At 42.1% G+C, this 13844-nt stretch overlaps 1 protein-coding gene across 1 annotated transcript in view; it reads right to left on the bottom strand.

The window, feature by feature from the left end:
- Positions 1–989: 989 nt before the first annotated feature.
- Positions 990–13844, bottom strand: part of KATNAL1 (katanin catalytic subunit A1 like 1) — a 31139-nt gene continuing 18284 nt past the window's right edge. The window contains exons 4-10 of the mRNA XM_075719974.1: positions 12555–12679; positions 11946–12051; positions 6978–7136; positions 5987–6113; positions 4910–5044; positions 2703–2829; positions 990–1188 (exon numbers count right to left, since the gene is read on the bottom strand). Coding sequence (XP_075576089.1) covers positions 990–1188; positions 2703–2829; positions 4910–5044; positions 5987–6113; positions 6978–7136; positions 11946–12051; positions 12555–12679 — 978 coding nt within the window. The remainder of the gene's footprint in view (positions 1189–2702; positions 2830–4909; positions 5045–5986; positions 6114–6977; positions 7137–11945; positions 12052–12554; positions 12680–13844) is intronic.

The raw sequence follows: 13844 nt of genomic DNA, 5'->3' as shown, positions 1-13844 counted from the left end.
TAAGCATGAACAGTTCTACAACATGAACAGGTGCAAATTCCATTGGCTAGTAAAGCTAGGAAAAAGTTCAAGTCTAATCAGAAGAAGTGGAAGTCCACAGCCATGTGTTTAAGGACAGCCTTGTATTTTAAAGACAGCCTTGATATTAGTGTCTTTACTGTATTAAACTCTTGGTACTTAAATAATAATATCTAGACAGCACAGACAAAGTATAGGATGATACATACGCATAAAAGTGCAAGACGTAACTTAAGTCGAAGTGTCTACTGGTCAAACTGGTACAAACTATGTTCAGAGATCAAGCATAAACCGGACTAAGAGCAATCAAGGCCCTTTTCTTTTCCTCTCATTTCCATCAGAAGTCATCACAGGTTACATCAATCCAGTCTGAAGTGACATCGATTCCAAATGGGTGTACACGAGAGGAGAGCCGAGCCCGTGTCTTGATGGGAAACTGATCCTCATTTGCTCTGTGTAATGCCAATTAATCCACAGGCTTTGCTCTGAATATCCGAGCAGACAGAGAGAGAACAGTAACTTCGATGCCACATTCAAGGGAGGCAGAGTCAGCAGCTCAACAGAAATGTAGCACTTAAGAGCAGGGGGTACTGCGAGCCCTTGTTAGCTCCTCTGGAGTCACATCCCCCAGCCAATTTATTGATTCCAGCCATGAAAGATGACTATGAGGAGGTTAAGTAACACTGCTCTGCATTGGAAAAGTAAAAAGATTATCCTCACAAGTATAATTTTCCCCTTCCTGTTGTCTTATTTTACTATTTCAGACATAAAATATCTTTTACAGTATCAGCTCATTATTGCGTTCATTCCCTTTAAAGGCAAATGGAGTTTAAAAGATCTTGTCACCAGAAGGGGGTGGGATGGGGGCAGAGGCAGACCTTTTATTAAACCTTAAAAAGATTTCTAACTCATTTTGCAAATGAAAACAACAAAAGCCATAAAACTCTAGCAAAGGAGAGCTGTCACTGAGATTAAGCAGATCCAAACTCCACCATCCATTTTTCATACTTCTCCAGGTCTGCAGCAGAAACAGATTTGGAGATTTTCTTCAGAGCCAGCTCAAAGTCCCCCTTGGTAACCGGCATCTGAAGCTCCTCTTTAGAAAGTGCACGAATCTCTTCTGGAGTTAAGCCGTTAATACGTCGTCTCATTGCCATTAAAGAGGCATCCCTGGAAATACAGGACAATGTATGGGAGCTAATTGCTAGCAGCATGTGCTGTAAGCCTATGAATTTTGATTGTATTCTCTTGCTAGAAACCACTGGCAGGAACACTTAAGAGAGCATTTATTTACCATAGAAGATGCGGTTCACATCTTTCTTAGCTTCCATGTTCCCAGATCACTACATTAATTCAACATAAAGAATGCATTGGCACCAAAACCCATTTAAGCATATGGTAAATGTGCAGAGATAATTAAAACTATAAAACTGAAAACCTTTTACAATGATTCATAGAGATGAAATTTTACAACTTCAGAGCAGGAAAGGGCAGGGTGGGAGAGGAACTGCACTCAAAGACTTTTTTTTTTCTTTTTTTAACGTAGTCTGGATTTTGCACCCCCATCCCCTTAGATTTCAACCTTCTCCCCACTGTGTAGCCCAAAAGGACAGTCAGCAAGCGTTCAGAGTGCAGCCCAGCTCTGTTGTGCGCTTGCACACAGCACCTGAATCTGCAAAGGGCAGAGCAGGAGGCATCAGACACTAACATGACGTGGCCCTGCAGGGCTGAGGCCATCGGTGCCCGCGGCTCCTCATGCTCTACCTGCTCCACGGCTCCTCCCCAGCTCGGATGCTGCCAGCGTGGACCACTGGCATGTAGAACACCCCTCATTTCTCACACCACGGCCCACATGCAGTCTGAAATTACATTTTCTCTTTCCCCAGGTTTTTCCCAGCAAGGGATAACACAGGCCTCAGGGAGAAAAGGTAATTTAACTATTGCACTGCATGACACGCACCAAGTTTTCAAAACCATGGAGTCATTTCACAATTTCAGCAAAGCAGCAGGGGAAGAAAAAAGAATCCCAAGCCATGTTCTTAAAGGATCAGTTTCTCTTGGCAGGGATCCTAACGTTGTAAAGGGACGTAGACTTCCTACTGGTAAGTTTTCCAAATACCAATCTTCCACCAGAAAAGCCTCATTTGTCAGAAAATGAAACAAACTGTGGGAACAGGATGGAAATAAATTCAACACTAATGCTATAAACTATCTGTATCACCCTTGCACCTAGAAGATTCAGGTAGAAACCAAGACCATGCTGCCCTGTGGGCTGTCCAAACATACAGCATACAGAAGCCCCGAAGATATTCTGTGGAAGGTTCCTTTGCATCACAAAATTCTAGCTCTTAAACTCATGGGATTTAAAAAAAAAAAAAAAAATCCAAACCTGTTTTGCACTACATTAACAAATATTCAGTAAATGCAGACAATGGTAACATGAGATTTGCTCAAGTTTTTTCCTCTTCAGAGCCAAGGAAACTTAACCACATCTCATGCAAAGACTGCATAGTCTTTAGACTGCTCCGCACGACAGTAACGCATGGTTCCAGTAAACACATCTGAGCCTCAAACACAGTCACTGTTAGCATGGCTTCAGCCGTACTAGGTATTGCCTTTTGTAACATAATGTAAGTGATGACTTCCCATGCAGTTTTATTTGCAAATTAAGGGGGATGAGATACCTGCAAACGTTAGTGATGTCAGCACCAGAATAGCCTTCAATCTTCTCAGCAATTTCTTCAAGGCTGATATCGGGATCCAGTTCTACCTCCCGAAGATTAATCTTAAGTAGTTCTGCTCTGCCTTTTGCTACAATATAAAAATACTTGTTTGAAGACTTGCAAGAGTAAGATTTAAAAAAAGAAATAAACACATGTTCAATTTTTTCAGTGAAAAGTACAAACAAAAGGGTTTAATATAAGAAAAGAGACAGAATAAAACATAGTGAAGTGTGCAATCAAATACAGCAAAGTATGTAGTTAAAAGCAGTATATTAAAACAGCATGCCCTTGAGACATTTTCCAAAATCATACGTCATTAAAAATGTCTGTTATGTCTCAGGTGACGAAGCATTTGGTCACAGACTACCCAAGGGCACAAAAGCACAGTCCTACAAATGTCTGCTTCTTCTCACATCCCTTTGGATTCACTCGCTGTTCAAGTATTTGATTGCATATTATTCACAAAGTTTCATTAGAACCACAATGAGGACTCTATTAACAGAGCTTCAGACAGCACAAAGCCCTTAACAATAGGCTGAACTTTAAGCATATGTTTAAGCACTTTTCTCAGTTGGGACCCAAGAAAGCTGCTGAAGCCTGATAGCCTTAGTGTTACTCTGCACAAGGGTGGTAGAGAAGAGGACGAATGCTTTCCTGGCTTTTACTGTACAGAAAAATAAACCAGCTCAGCATCTTTATTTCCACAGTGACCAATCTTTATGACCTAGAAAAGAGGACAACCACAACAGAAGAAATAACAGTAGAAAGGCTAAAAGTCTTAAGGAAAAGTCCACACTTACATTTTATTTATTGATGTTCTTAATTAAAAAAGGGGGGAGGGGAAATATAAAAGAAATTAGAAAGCTTGTCTAAAGCTGCTGGTTTTGTGTGCTTTGCAGAACTGTCAAGAATATAGAGTTATCAATCACACACAACTGGCACTAACTATAAAATGGGGATTTATTATTTACAGAGCACAATGTACATACAGCGTACCTGCAGAGAGCATCCTGTATCAGAGAACATTCTTCTAATCTTTGCTATGGGGCTAGACAAGTCCTTGCAGTATTTTGAAAATGAAACATGGTAGAATATATACTTGCATCAAATTCCACAATATACAGGTGTATATATGACATATCACTTTTTCAATTAAAATGCCTGACCACATCAAATCACACAGCATGGTTATAAATGCATCATTTAGACTTGCCCAGAACAGCTCAACATTCTTATTTACAGAATAGATGCAACAGAATGTAAAATTGGAAATAAAACTGGAGCACATATCGTATGCTGTCTAGGGTCTAATACACTGTGTCAAAAACCAATCTGGTTTAATTAGAAACAAGAGCAAGAGCTGATAGGATTTTAAACTAATTGGTCATAAAGACAGGCATCCTGTTAGGAGCTGTTACCACCTGTAAGCTGCAAAGACAAGCTGTAGAACTATTAAGTATCCTTATACCTGCTAAACTCAATCACAACTGCTGTCACCATGAACACGCATCTTGTTATCTTGAGTACTCATGCAGGGAGATGAGGCATCCACTGTACCAAGAAGAAACGAAGCTATGCAAACTTCAAGTGATAGGAATCTCAAAATTAATAGGACAAGTGAATGACAGCTAGGAAAGACAATACAAGCCGAGACATCTTAGGGCAGGAAAGCAAATCAGCCTGCTGCATTCTGAGTGACTTGAAGCGCAGTCATAAAGGCGAGCAGTGATTTACAACAAACTAAGCCTGTAAGTGAAAATTCATGGATCCACTTTTTTGCATTTGTCTGCAAGGGCACGGAGTGCATTTGCAGTATTTCTGAACATGTCCAAAGGCTGCCTTTGATGATCACTCAAGGATTGACTGTTAAACATTTAAAATAATTCCAGGCTCATTAAAACTAACTCTCTTTCAAAATGTAAGAACCCATCAATGGGCTTGCAATGAAATGCCGCAGCTCTTTGTTTTTAAGCCCGCAAGCAAGTAGTATTTTTTTTTTCTTTCTCTCACTCTCTTTAAAAATAAAGCAACCCAGCCAAATGATTAACCCCTGAATTTCACTGCTCATCACAAAAGCATCAAGATTCCTCCCAAACTCCAGTCCTGCAGTAGTCCTAAGCTCATCTTGCAAAGGCCATTTTAAAGGAAAATGCTCGTAGCAAACATACCTGTGGGCAAAGGTATATAAATCCTCTTCTCCAGTCTCCGTCGGAGAGCTTCATCGATGTCCCAGGGAAAATTTGTAGCTGCTAATACCATAACCATCTTGGAAGGGTCATCATTTTCCAGAGCACCACCTACCCCTGCAAGCACAATAGTTTAGAGAAATTTCACTGCACAGCTCTTATTGATTGAGATGCTTGCTAAGAAACAGTGCACAAATATTGCAAAAGCCTGGACAAAGCTAAGCAACAGCTCTATGCAGTTCTAGTGCTGCTTTCCAAACTTCCCATAGCTTAGGTGTGACAAGACCATCATTGTTACAGAGAGGGGGACAGTTCATTCTTTTGCTGAGTCGGTGCTTTGACAGTGCTAACACCGCAGTCATATGTGAGTGCAGCCCTACTAGTCCCACCCAAAGTGCTATCTCTGTCAAATCTGGCCACAGAAGAAATAGGAATCACTCCTTGGCCTCCCAAATGAGGACTGCAAAGAAATTATCACTTTGGGGCAAGAAGTTGCCTACCCTGAGTTTACCACAATGAACCTGCGCATTTGAGGACATTATGAATAGTAACAACTGCAATATAGAGGTGGTTATCAAACCACTACGCCATACAGCATTCCTCAGATGGTCATCCTCGCTATGTGCACCTGCACAGAACAGGTACTAAATCTGACTAAAAGGGTAATATTAGCTGCCACCACAGAATACAGCAAAATCAGATCTCACAATGGGGTCCCTGAGCTGGAGACTCTAGCAAAGGGGAGAAGTTTGTTTAAATTGCATCAAAATTAAAGACCTGTATTAAACTGCACAAATCTCCATTTTCTGCTCCTCCTGGAATCTGGGTCTCTTAAATACAAGTTTTCAATTTACCATCAAAATGGCCATTTTAGAAAAAATAAAGCAGAACACGCTTTTCAGTCATCTGCCTTTGAACACTCCAAAAATACACTACTCAAATTCTGCCTTATTTTTCCCTCATCCATAAAGCCAGGTTTTCAGATTGCTTATGTTCTTACATTCCCACCTGCAAAGAAAAAGCACCCCAGCCCCAAACTCGGATCTAAACATTTGTTACCATCCATTTGCACAAGCAGCTCTGACTTGACTCTGCGACTCGCCTCGTGTTCATCGGATGTGCCTCTGCGGCTGCAGATGGAATCTATCTCATCAATGAAGATTGTTGTTGGAGCATAAAACCTCGCCTTTATTCAAATGAAAACATCACTATTAAGGCTGCAGCAGCAAGCACAGGCCTTCATCAGACCATGACCCAGTCCCACTAGACATGCTACATACATATCTTCCCTGCCTGTCACAAGAAAATAATTCTAGATCTTGATTTACAAACTGTTTGGCATATGGTTAAGTTTAAATTGTACTCCTCAAATCAGGGGTCTTTCAGTGATAGTTGGCTTGTCCCAGCAACTAGTCTTGCAAAGGGCAAAAAGGAATTCAATCAAAATACAGGCAGTTTTTCACATTCAGGTTTTTCTGCAGTGAGGGGAAAGCCCAGGGGACAGAAGGGAGCTCAGCCTGTCTCAACAGAGACAGTTTTTAATTGAGAGTATGGTAGGAGTGCAGCAAGGATCCCAAAGAGGTGAATGACCCTTCAGCATAGGTCCACATGGGCATGTCCTTCACATACCCCGCATGATGGACCGCACCCAAAACCTCACTGAGAGGCTTGAGTCCATCATTCAGAACAGAAACAGAACTAAACCATGTATTGCTTCTAGAATAACAGTTCCAAATCCCTTCCAATTTCAAATCTACTTACTACAGGCTTATCCCATAACCAAGTAAGAACTGAATTTCTATCAAGGTCACAACTCTATGTCTAGTCTGGAAAATGCTATCCTAAACATGGGTGATGAACAATTTCCTTCTTAATCCTCAACGACAAATCAGAAAAGGACAGAAACAAGAGACTGTGCTTTTCTATCTGGTTGAGGAGGTGTCAGTGCAATGAACTCCATGCTTCCAACATGCTACTAGAGGGGCAGGAAACCAAGGGAGATGTCCCTTCTCACCTTAGCCATCCCCAGATCACATCACTGAGGACATACCATTTCAAACAAGAGGCGGACCAGCTTCTCAGACTCGCCCCTGTATTTAGATGTCAGGGTAGAGGAAGACACGTTGAAGAATGTTGTTCCACATTCTGTAGCAACAGCTTTCGCTAGCATTGTTTTGCCAGTGCCAGGAGGACCAACCATCAGCACGCCCTGAAAGGTGAAAACAAAGGTAACAAGCAACAAATAAAGAAACTTTGCAGGTGGTACCCTACACTACATCTCAATATTATCCAAGATCTATATTTTAATTGTTTAATAACGTAATTGATGTCGGTGGAAAACAAAAGACAAGAATCCTGCTTTCAAGAACAGCGTGGAAGTGCTCTGGGATTTATTCTTTTTACCGCTCCACTGGAGTACAAATCACAAAAGCCAGTAACTGGTGCTGCACCCATCACCTGGGAAGCAGACAACAGATTTACAGCCTTGTTCTGAATCAGACAGAGCCTGGACTTGAACTTAGGCCTTTCCCAATTCATGAGGGGCTGCACATGCAGATGAAGAAAGTGAATTTGTCATTTTGGAACAAAGGCCCCTTCATAAAGAAAGCTTCACAGAAACCAAAATACTTTTGCAGAAAGTTGTGTTCCCTCAGTAGAGCATTTTTCTGTAGAAAAACATTTTGCCAAAAAATCCTGATGATGTGTATGTATGAATCTGGTTGATTTTTACATTTAAGGATTAACAAGAGCATTCACTGAAAACAAGGATTTGTCATACTGTTTAATCTCTCCATCTCAGTACTTCTATGGCCATACTACTGCATCTTAGCAATTCCTGGATGAGACACCACCCTCACCACACTGTTGGATGGCAGAAGAACAGTGCTATTTCTGTTTCACAGATAAGCAACTGTGGCTCATGTGGACTACCACTCAGTCCCACAAAAAGCCTAATACGAACCTCAGTGATTATTCAAAAAGCTTTAAATTAGAAAAGTGAACTAAAATTGTTAAGTCCCGGGTTGGCATCTGTACCATCAGACTGTCTTTCTAGCTGTGGTCTATCTGAAAGGAAGAGTAAGGAACACACATCTCTGCAGCTCAGCACATTTACCCATCATTACATAAGCAGGTTTTTAGCCAGACACACAGTGCTCTCAGGACCCATGTTAAGATTGTAGTACTGAGACTGGTTAATCACTCTTGATAATTATTTCTAAATACAGTTATCGTTACGGATAGTCTTTCCAACCCTTTCAGCAGCAGTGCTGGAGAAAGACAACACACTGTTCCATCTCTGTACAGCACGAGAATAAGGCAGTGTGATTGTGAGCATGGCGCTATGAAAATCTAGTGCTCAAGGAGCTTGGGCTTTTTTTTTCCCCCCTCTCAACCACAAGATCTTATTACATGCTAACAAGAGTTTCCTAAAGTAAAGTTGTACTGTGTTGCAAGGGTCATCAAATTAGCTAGAATTAGAATTGCACATCATAATGTGCTTTGCAATTAATAACTTACATAAAATGCCACATCAATAAAATATCTGTTAAATGCAAGCCACATAGCAAATTAGATTTCATCTGTTCCTCACAAAAATTTACTTCAAAAAGCACAAAGAATGACATAGAAGAGATCTATAAAAACAAATCAACCGGGAACGCAATTATTCAAAAATGTACTATTCAAAAGCAATAGCCTCTCTGTACTCCATTTTCCATTAACTCTTAATACCTTTATTGCCATTTAACACTTAGCTAATGCAAGCTCAACATACATTCATTGGTAAATTAAGTTAGAAATGTTCACACTCCATCCATACAGCTAACCGTCCAATGTCACTCCTCAGGCTGCCCAAGGTTTCCTAAGCTCCAGAGCAGCAAGCATAAGAAGTAAATGGACTCTTTTCCTCCCCACAAACATCCAGGCATCTACTGTGATTTGAGTTGCTACACAGTCATACTGATATTATAATAATACTGCAAGTACAACCCTGGAGTAACTGGGTGAAAATTACTTCATCTGTGATACGCAGGTCAGAGATGACTTACGTTCTCTCCAAGTTTCAAATGCGTTTATTTAATATTTTAAAACAAGCTTCACCTCAATTCTACTCGACTCCTGTGTTTGACAAACTGTTTTACTGCAGGACCTGGTGATACGAGGGACTAACATCATTTTTTGGATATTGCTTTGGTCCTCCATTATTATGGAAGGTCAAATTCCGGCTTCAGCTACACATGCCACTCACTGCTGAAATCGAAGCTCATTGCTTTGCACCTCCTGTGTAACTACTACAGTGAGCATTACCTAGCACATGATACTGGTGGCATTATATATGTGTATAACACAGGTGCAAAGCAGCCACACCAGGTGTAAAGCCAGGGGAAAACCAAGCTCTCTGGGGGTAAAGACAATAGAAATATCAGTTAAAAAAAAAAAAAAAGAAAAAAAGAACAAACTTGAGTTCTCAGCAGAACAAGATGTGCATGGTTTCAAACAGAAACACAGGATCAAATTGCTCTTTCTCTCTGCAAACTAGGAGGCTGCCACTTACTCACTAGTTAAAATCTTTGACAAAGACTTCTTTATTCTTCCTCTAAGGCTCTGTTAATCCAAAGTATTCCAATAAGAAGCTGAAATGCACCACAGGGAGTAAGTGTTCTGATGAAATCACTGCAGGGTTACTTCTTGTTGTTGTAACAATCACTAGCAGAGCAGTGGGAAGCACAGCGAGCAACCAGACCTTCTTGGCACAAAACAGTTCAGAGAAAAAGAAAGAGCAAGCCCGTGGACACCCAGAAACCCATGGCTGCAAATACACAGCACCTGTGTTGAATCAGGGAAGACAGCTGGCTCCTTCATACAAGGCACTGTCCTCTGAATGCAGGCACAAACTGTGAGGGTTGTCTTGGGAATTGTTCTCAGGAGAGTCTGAACATCCAAAAACAGATTTGGCTGCCTTTTCCCTGAATTATTGTCCTGAATGCCTAGGCTCAACAAATGCCTGCTGCTGCACTGATTACTGCAAGAAACAACCTTCCCTTCAAAACTTCTCATCCTTGTAGCACAGTCAGAGGTCAACAGTAGGGAAAATACATGCTGTTCTGTGTGAAAAATAAATTCAGAAGAGTTACAGCTTCACAAGCCACCAGGGAAAAGGCTAACAATGAAGACTCTTCATGGACTCATCAGAAATCAATTTGCATTTCAGACTGAAGAGAGGAAATAATCTTAGAATTTTTTTCCATGCCTACAACTGCCTAGTTTTCAGAGGCGACACTGCTCAGTAGGAAAAGATAATCTCACGCAAAGAGATGGAGACTGTAACTCTTTTTAAAAGACCAGGCTGCTGTTTCTTTATCCACTGCCACAATACTTGGAGACAGGCCCAGTGGCACTCTTCTCATTCCCTGCAGTCTACTGAGATACCTGCATTAAAGACAGATGGCCCCTATATCCTCTAGACATATTAATAGGTGAAAAAAAAAGCATAGCAGCTCTTCACTCCCTTAAAAGTTTTTGAGACTGGACAGACGGGGCCCCTGTAGTCTCTAAGAAGGGTATGGGTCAACTTCCTCTGTGCCAAGAGGAAGAGAGAGAGATTCAGCTGTTCAAAAGACACTAAAATCTCACCCTACACTTGTAACCCACGATATCTAGGCTCTGTCCAAGCTGATAGCTTGGTTAACCTGAAGGTTAACCTCAAGCCCACTGGTACTGACCACAAGCACTGTAAACCCCAAAGGCCACATAGCCTTAACTGCAAAGTTAAGTCATCAAAGTTAAGTTTGGGCTGCCCCCCTGCAACTCACTAAAACCTCCATGAACAGCCCTCAAGCTGCAATCTTCCAGGTCCTGCCATCAGCTCCCACTCTTTCTGAATTCCACTCTTTACCGTCTGTAGACACAAGCCCCAAGAATGCCAAGTCTTCCACTCATCAGTTCCCACAGGGCTCTGTTTCATAAATAAGCAGAGTAACAGGGATCTAGGACTGGCTCAGGCTGGTGGAGGGCAGATTTGAGGGTCAGACCTAAGTATAAGCCAGAGAAGTACAAGACCAAGCAGGACAGGGCAAGTGTTAGTAACACAAGTTCTGATGCATGCTGCTGAACCAGCATACTAAACCACAGAAACTACTCACGTACACCGCATTCCCTACACGTGCCATTGCCTTGCAGACTCAGAATAGCAGGCAATTTGCAACAGTCTCTTTTCCCCAGTAATCCTTCTCAGTAACCAGAAAGCCCTTTTGTTGTGACTAGTTATTCCCAAAACAAGTGTCAATCCATCCCACAACAAAAGCAAGATAATTCTATTTTGTTTACAGAAATGCTCAGCAACCTCCTCCCTCCTCTTCCTCCTTAGCTCTAAGCAAGGCCCAGGCTGGGCTCATCTCTGGTCTACCAGCCCAGCCAGCTCACTCCTATATCCTTCCTGTTGCCCCACTTGCAGCTCATTCTCCCACTTTGAATTTCTCCCACTCCAGCAGTAACTATGCCCAGCTGCAAGTGTAACTGCAAAGTTAAGTCATCGCATAGACTAGCCCCCTCTCTCCTTGCTTCCTTGCACCGTCCAGCCTGCAGTTTGCAGTCTGAGTGAGAGATAGGTGGCACATGCAGAATAAAACAGTCCAAGGGCTGCTTTCCTCCATCAAGTGTTGGAGAGTGGCCACCATAAACCTAAGCAGAGCTGTCTATTAAGCATTTCTGCTTCTGTCAATACACCCTATACGCTTGCTCACATGTACAGGCTGACATATAGGGAGTATTATAATGCCAACAAGCTATGACCGAATAAATACGAAAGAATTATTATTTACTGTAAGGCCCACATACACTTCCAGCTGTTTCTTTCAGTGCATTTCACATGAATCATTATGAGAGGATTTCATGACCAAATTCCTGATCTTTCCCATTTGCCTTTTTAGCCTTCTGCTGCAGGCATCCACACATACCACAGCACCAGACACACACAACTACAGCTTGCCGTTTACTAGAACACCAAACAAATTCCCACCTTCCAAGGTCTCCTGATCCCTTTGAAAAAATCAGGCATCCACATTGGAAGAACGACAGCTTCTCTTAATAATTTCTTGGCTTCTTCCAAATCTGCTATGTCATCCCTGTACAAGATGAAGAAACTTGTATAAGATTCCCGTACAACAATATTTCTTCTATTTTTATACAAGAAAAATAGAAAAGCTTTTCACTTAGTACTACCTCTTTTAGCATGCCAGTATATGCCTCATGAGAGCACTCCTATAATCCTGTGACCTAAAATTGAATCCACTTTTGGAAGGTAGGGAAAAAATGATTTTCAGCTCAAGTTACCCAGAGCTGCTTAATTAAAAATTGTTTTGGACAACGTGAACACCAAAGCGGTACCTTTAAAGTTCTCTGGAGTGTACTTTCATTTCAGCAGTACCTGTAATGGATGTACTGCACATAATATGTTAGCAACAAAAGCTTAACTGCAATCAAATTAATAAACTGTTAAAACCAAAAGACCTTGTTTTGCTTATGTGTAGAAGATTATGATGGCTCCCTGTTTTAAGAGTTAGAAGAATGATAACTTCTCTCCTTCTCCACACTAGCAAAAACACTTGAATTGAGAAAATCCTCATACCAATGAATGCTTGGATTCCTTGATACAATGTCCCTTTCAAGGGCTTCGACCAAGTCTTTGTCGTAACCCGCTCCATCAAATTTTGGAATTTCCCCATCACCAACTTCCTGGGGTATTTTCTTTCCCTAGAAGTGAAAAATCATACAGCCTCATAAGGACATTATTTTTTCAACATATCCTTTACTTGCAATATATTATAGCAATATTGTCTGGTTAACCTCTGTAGGAGCCACAAGAAGGTATCAGGCTTTAACACAGCTATCTCAGCACCACGATGGCCAGCAAAACCGATGTGTTCACACCCTACACTGCACAAAGAGTCCCCAAATGCCTGTGGTTGCTTCCACCACAACGGCACCATGCTTCCTTCATAGATGCAGCTCACAGTGATAAAACCCCATCAGAGCTCATTCCATATGACGGTGGGCGGGTTGGTTGGTTTAAAGCAGCGAACAGTGCTAAACCACTCTTTAGAAAACCGACACGCTTCTGGCCAGCTGAAGGCACGAATGCAGAAACAGCCTCACAAAGCAGGCTGTGTCACCTCTTAATGCCACATTAACTCCTGGCTGGAGACCAGAGCATCCAAAGCGTATTTTGAAGACGCTACACCTGCCACACTACCTGCCAGAGCTAAGCAACTGGCACCCCATCATCACTGAAAAGGAACACAAAAGCTGTTACACCCATTGTCTTTGACGGAGGAAAACCAAGAAGATTCTCTCCCCTTGTTTAATTAAAGCCTTCCTGCCCAGCAATTTCTCCTTTCCTCAGCTGCAAACTGTTTCCCTCCTCTCATTCACAGGCCAGCTCCATAAACAGATAAAATGCTTTTAAAAGGTCCTATTTATTTAAGGGCTGCACCAAAAGCCCCAAAGAAGCTCCCAAGTCACCCAGGCTTCTTTGAACTACAGTAATTTCTGCAGCATGCCGATGCTCATTCAGCAACACCGCCTCTGCCCCGAAGGGCCCGGAGCTTCTGGTTAATACTTCCACAGTGCCCTTACGCTTCGGGGGGCGAAGGAACATTTTCCCTTTGAAGCATCAGGGCTCACGCTCCTCCTCTCCCACTTGAGAAGGGAACCGCTTCCCCTCCCCGCGCAAGGGCAGCGCTCGGCGGCGCCTGCAAAGCAGCTGCGCTCCGTCAGCGAAGGAGGCTGAGGAGGGAGCTACTTCAGGACTCTTAACGCAGCTTCTAAATGCTATCAGCAAGTTAAAGAATCCCAGCTGGCTGGACAAAAGCAGCCTAGGCAAAGGCGGGCTGAGAGGCAGCTGGAGACACGCAAATAA

Source organism: Pelecanus crispus, chromosome 1 (genome assembly GCF_030463565.1).
Source record: "Pelecanus crispus isolate bPelCri1 chromosome 1, bPelCri1.pri, whole genome shotgun sequence".
Taxonomy (NCBI): Eukaryota; Metazoa; Chordata; class Aves; order Pelecaniformes; family Pelecanidae; genus Pelecanus; species Pelecanus crispus.
This window is presented reverse-complemented; position numbering and strand designations above follow the sequence as displayed.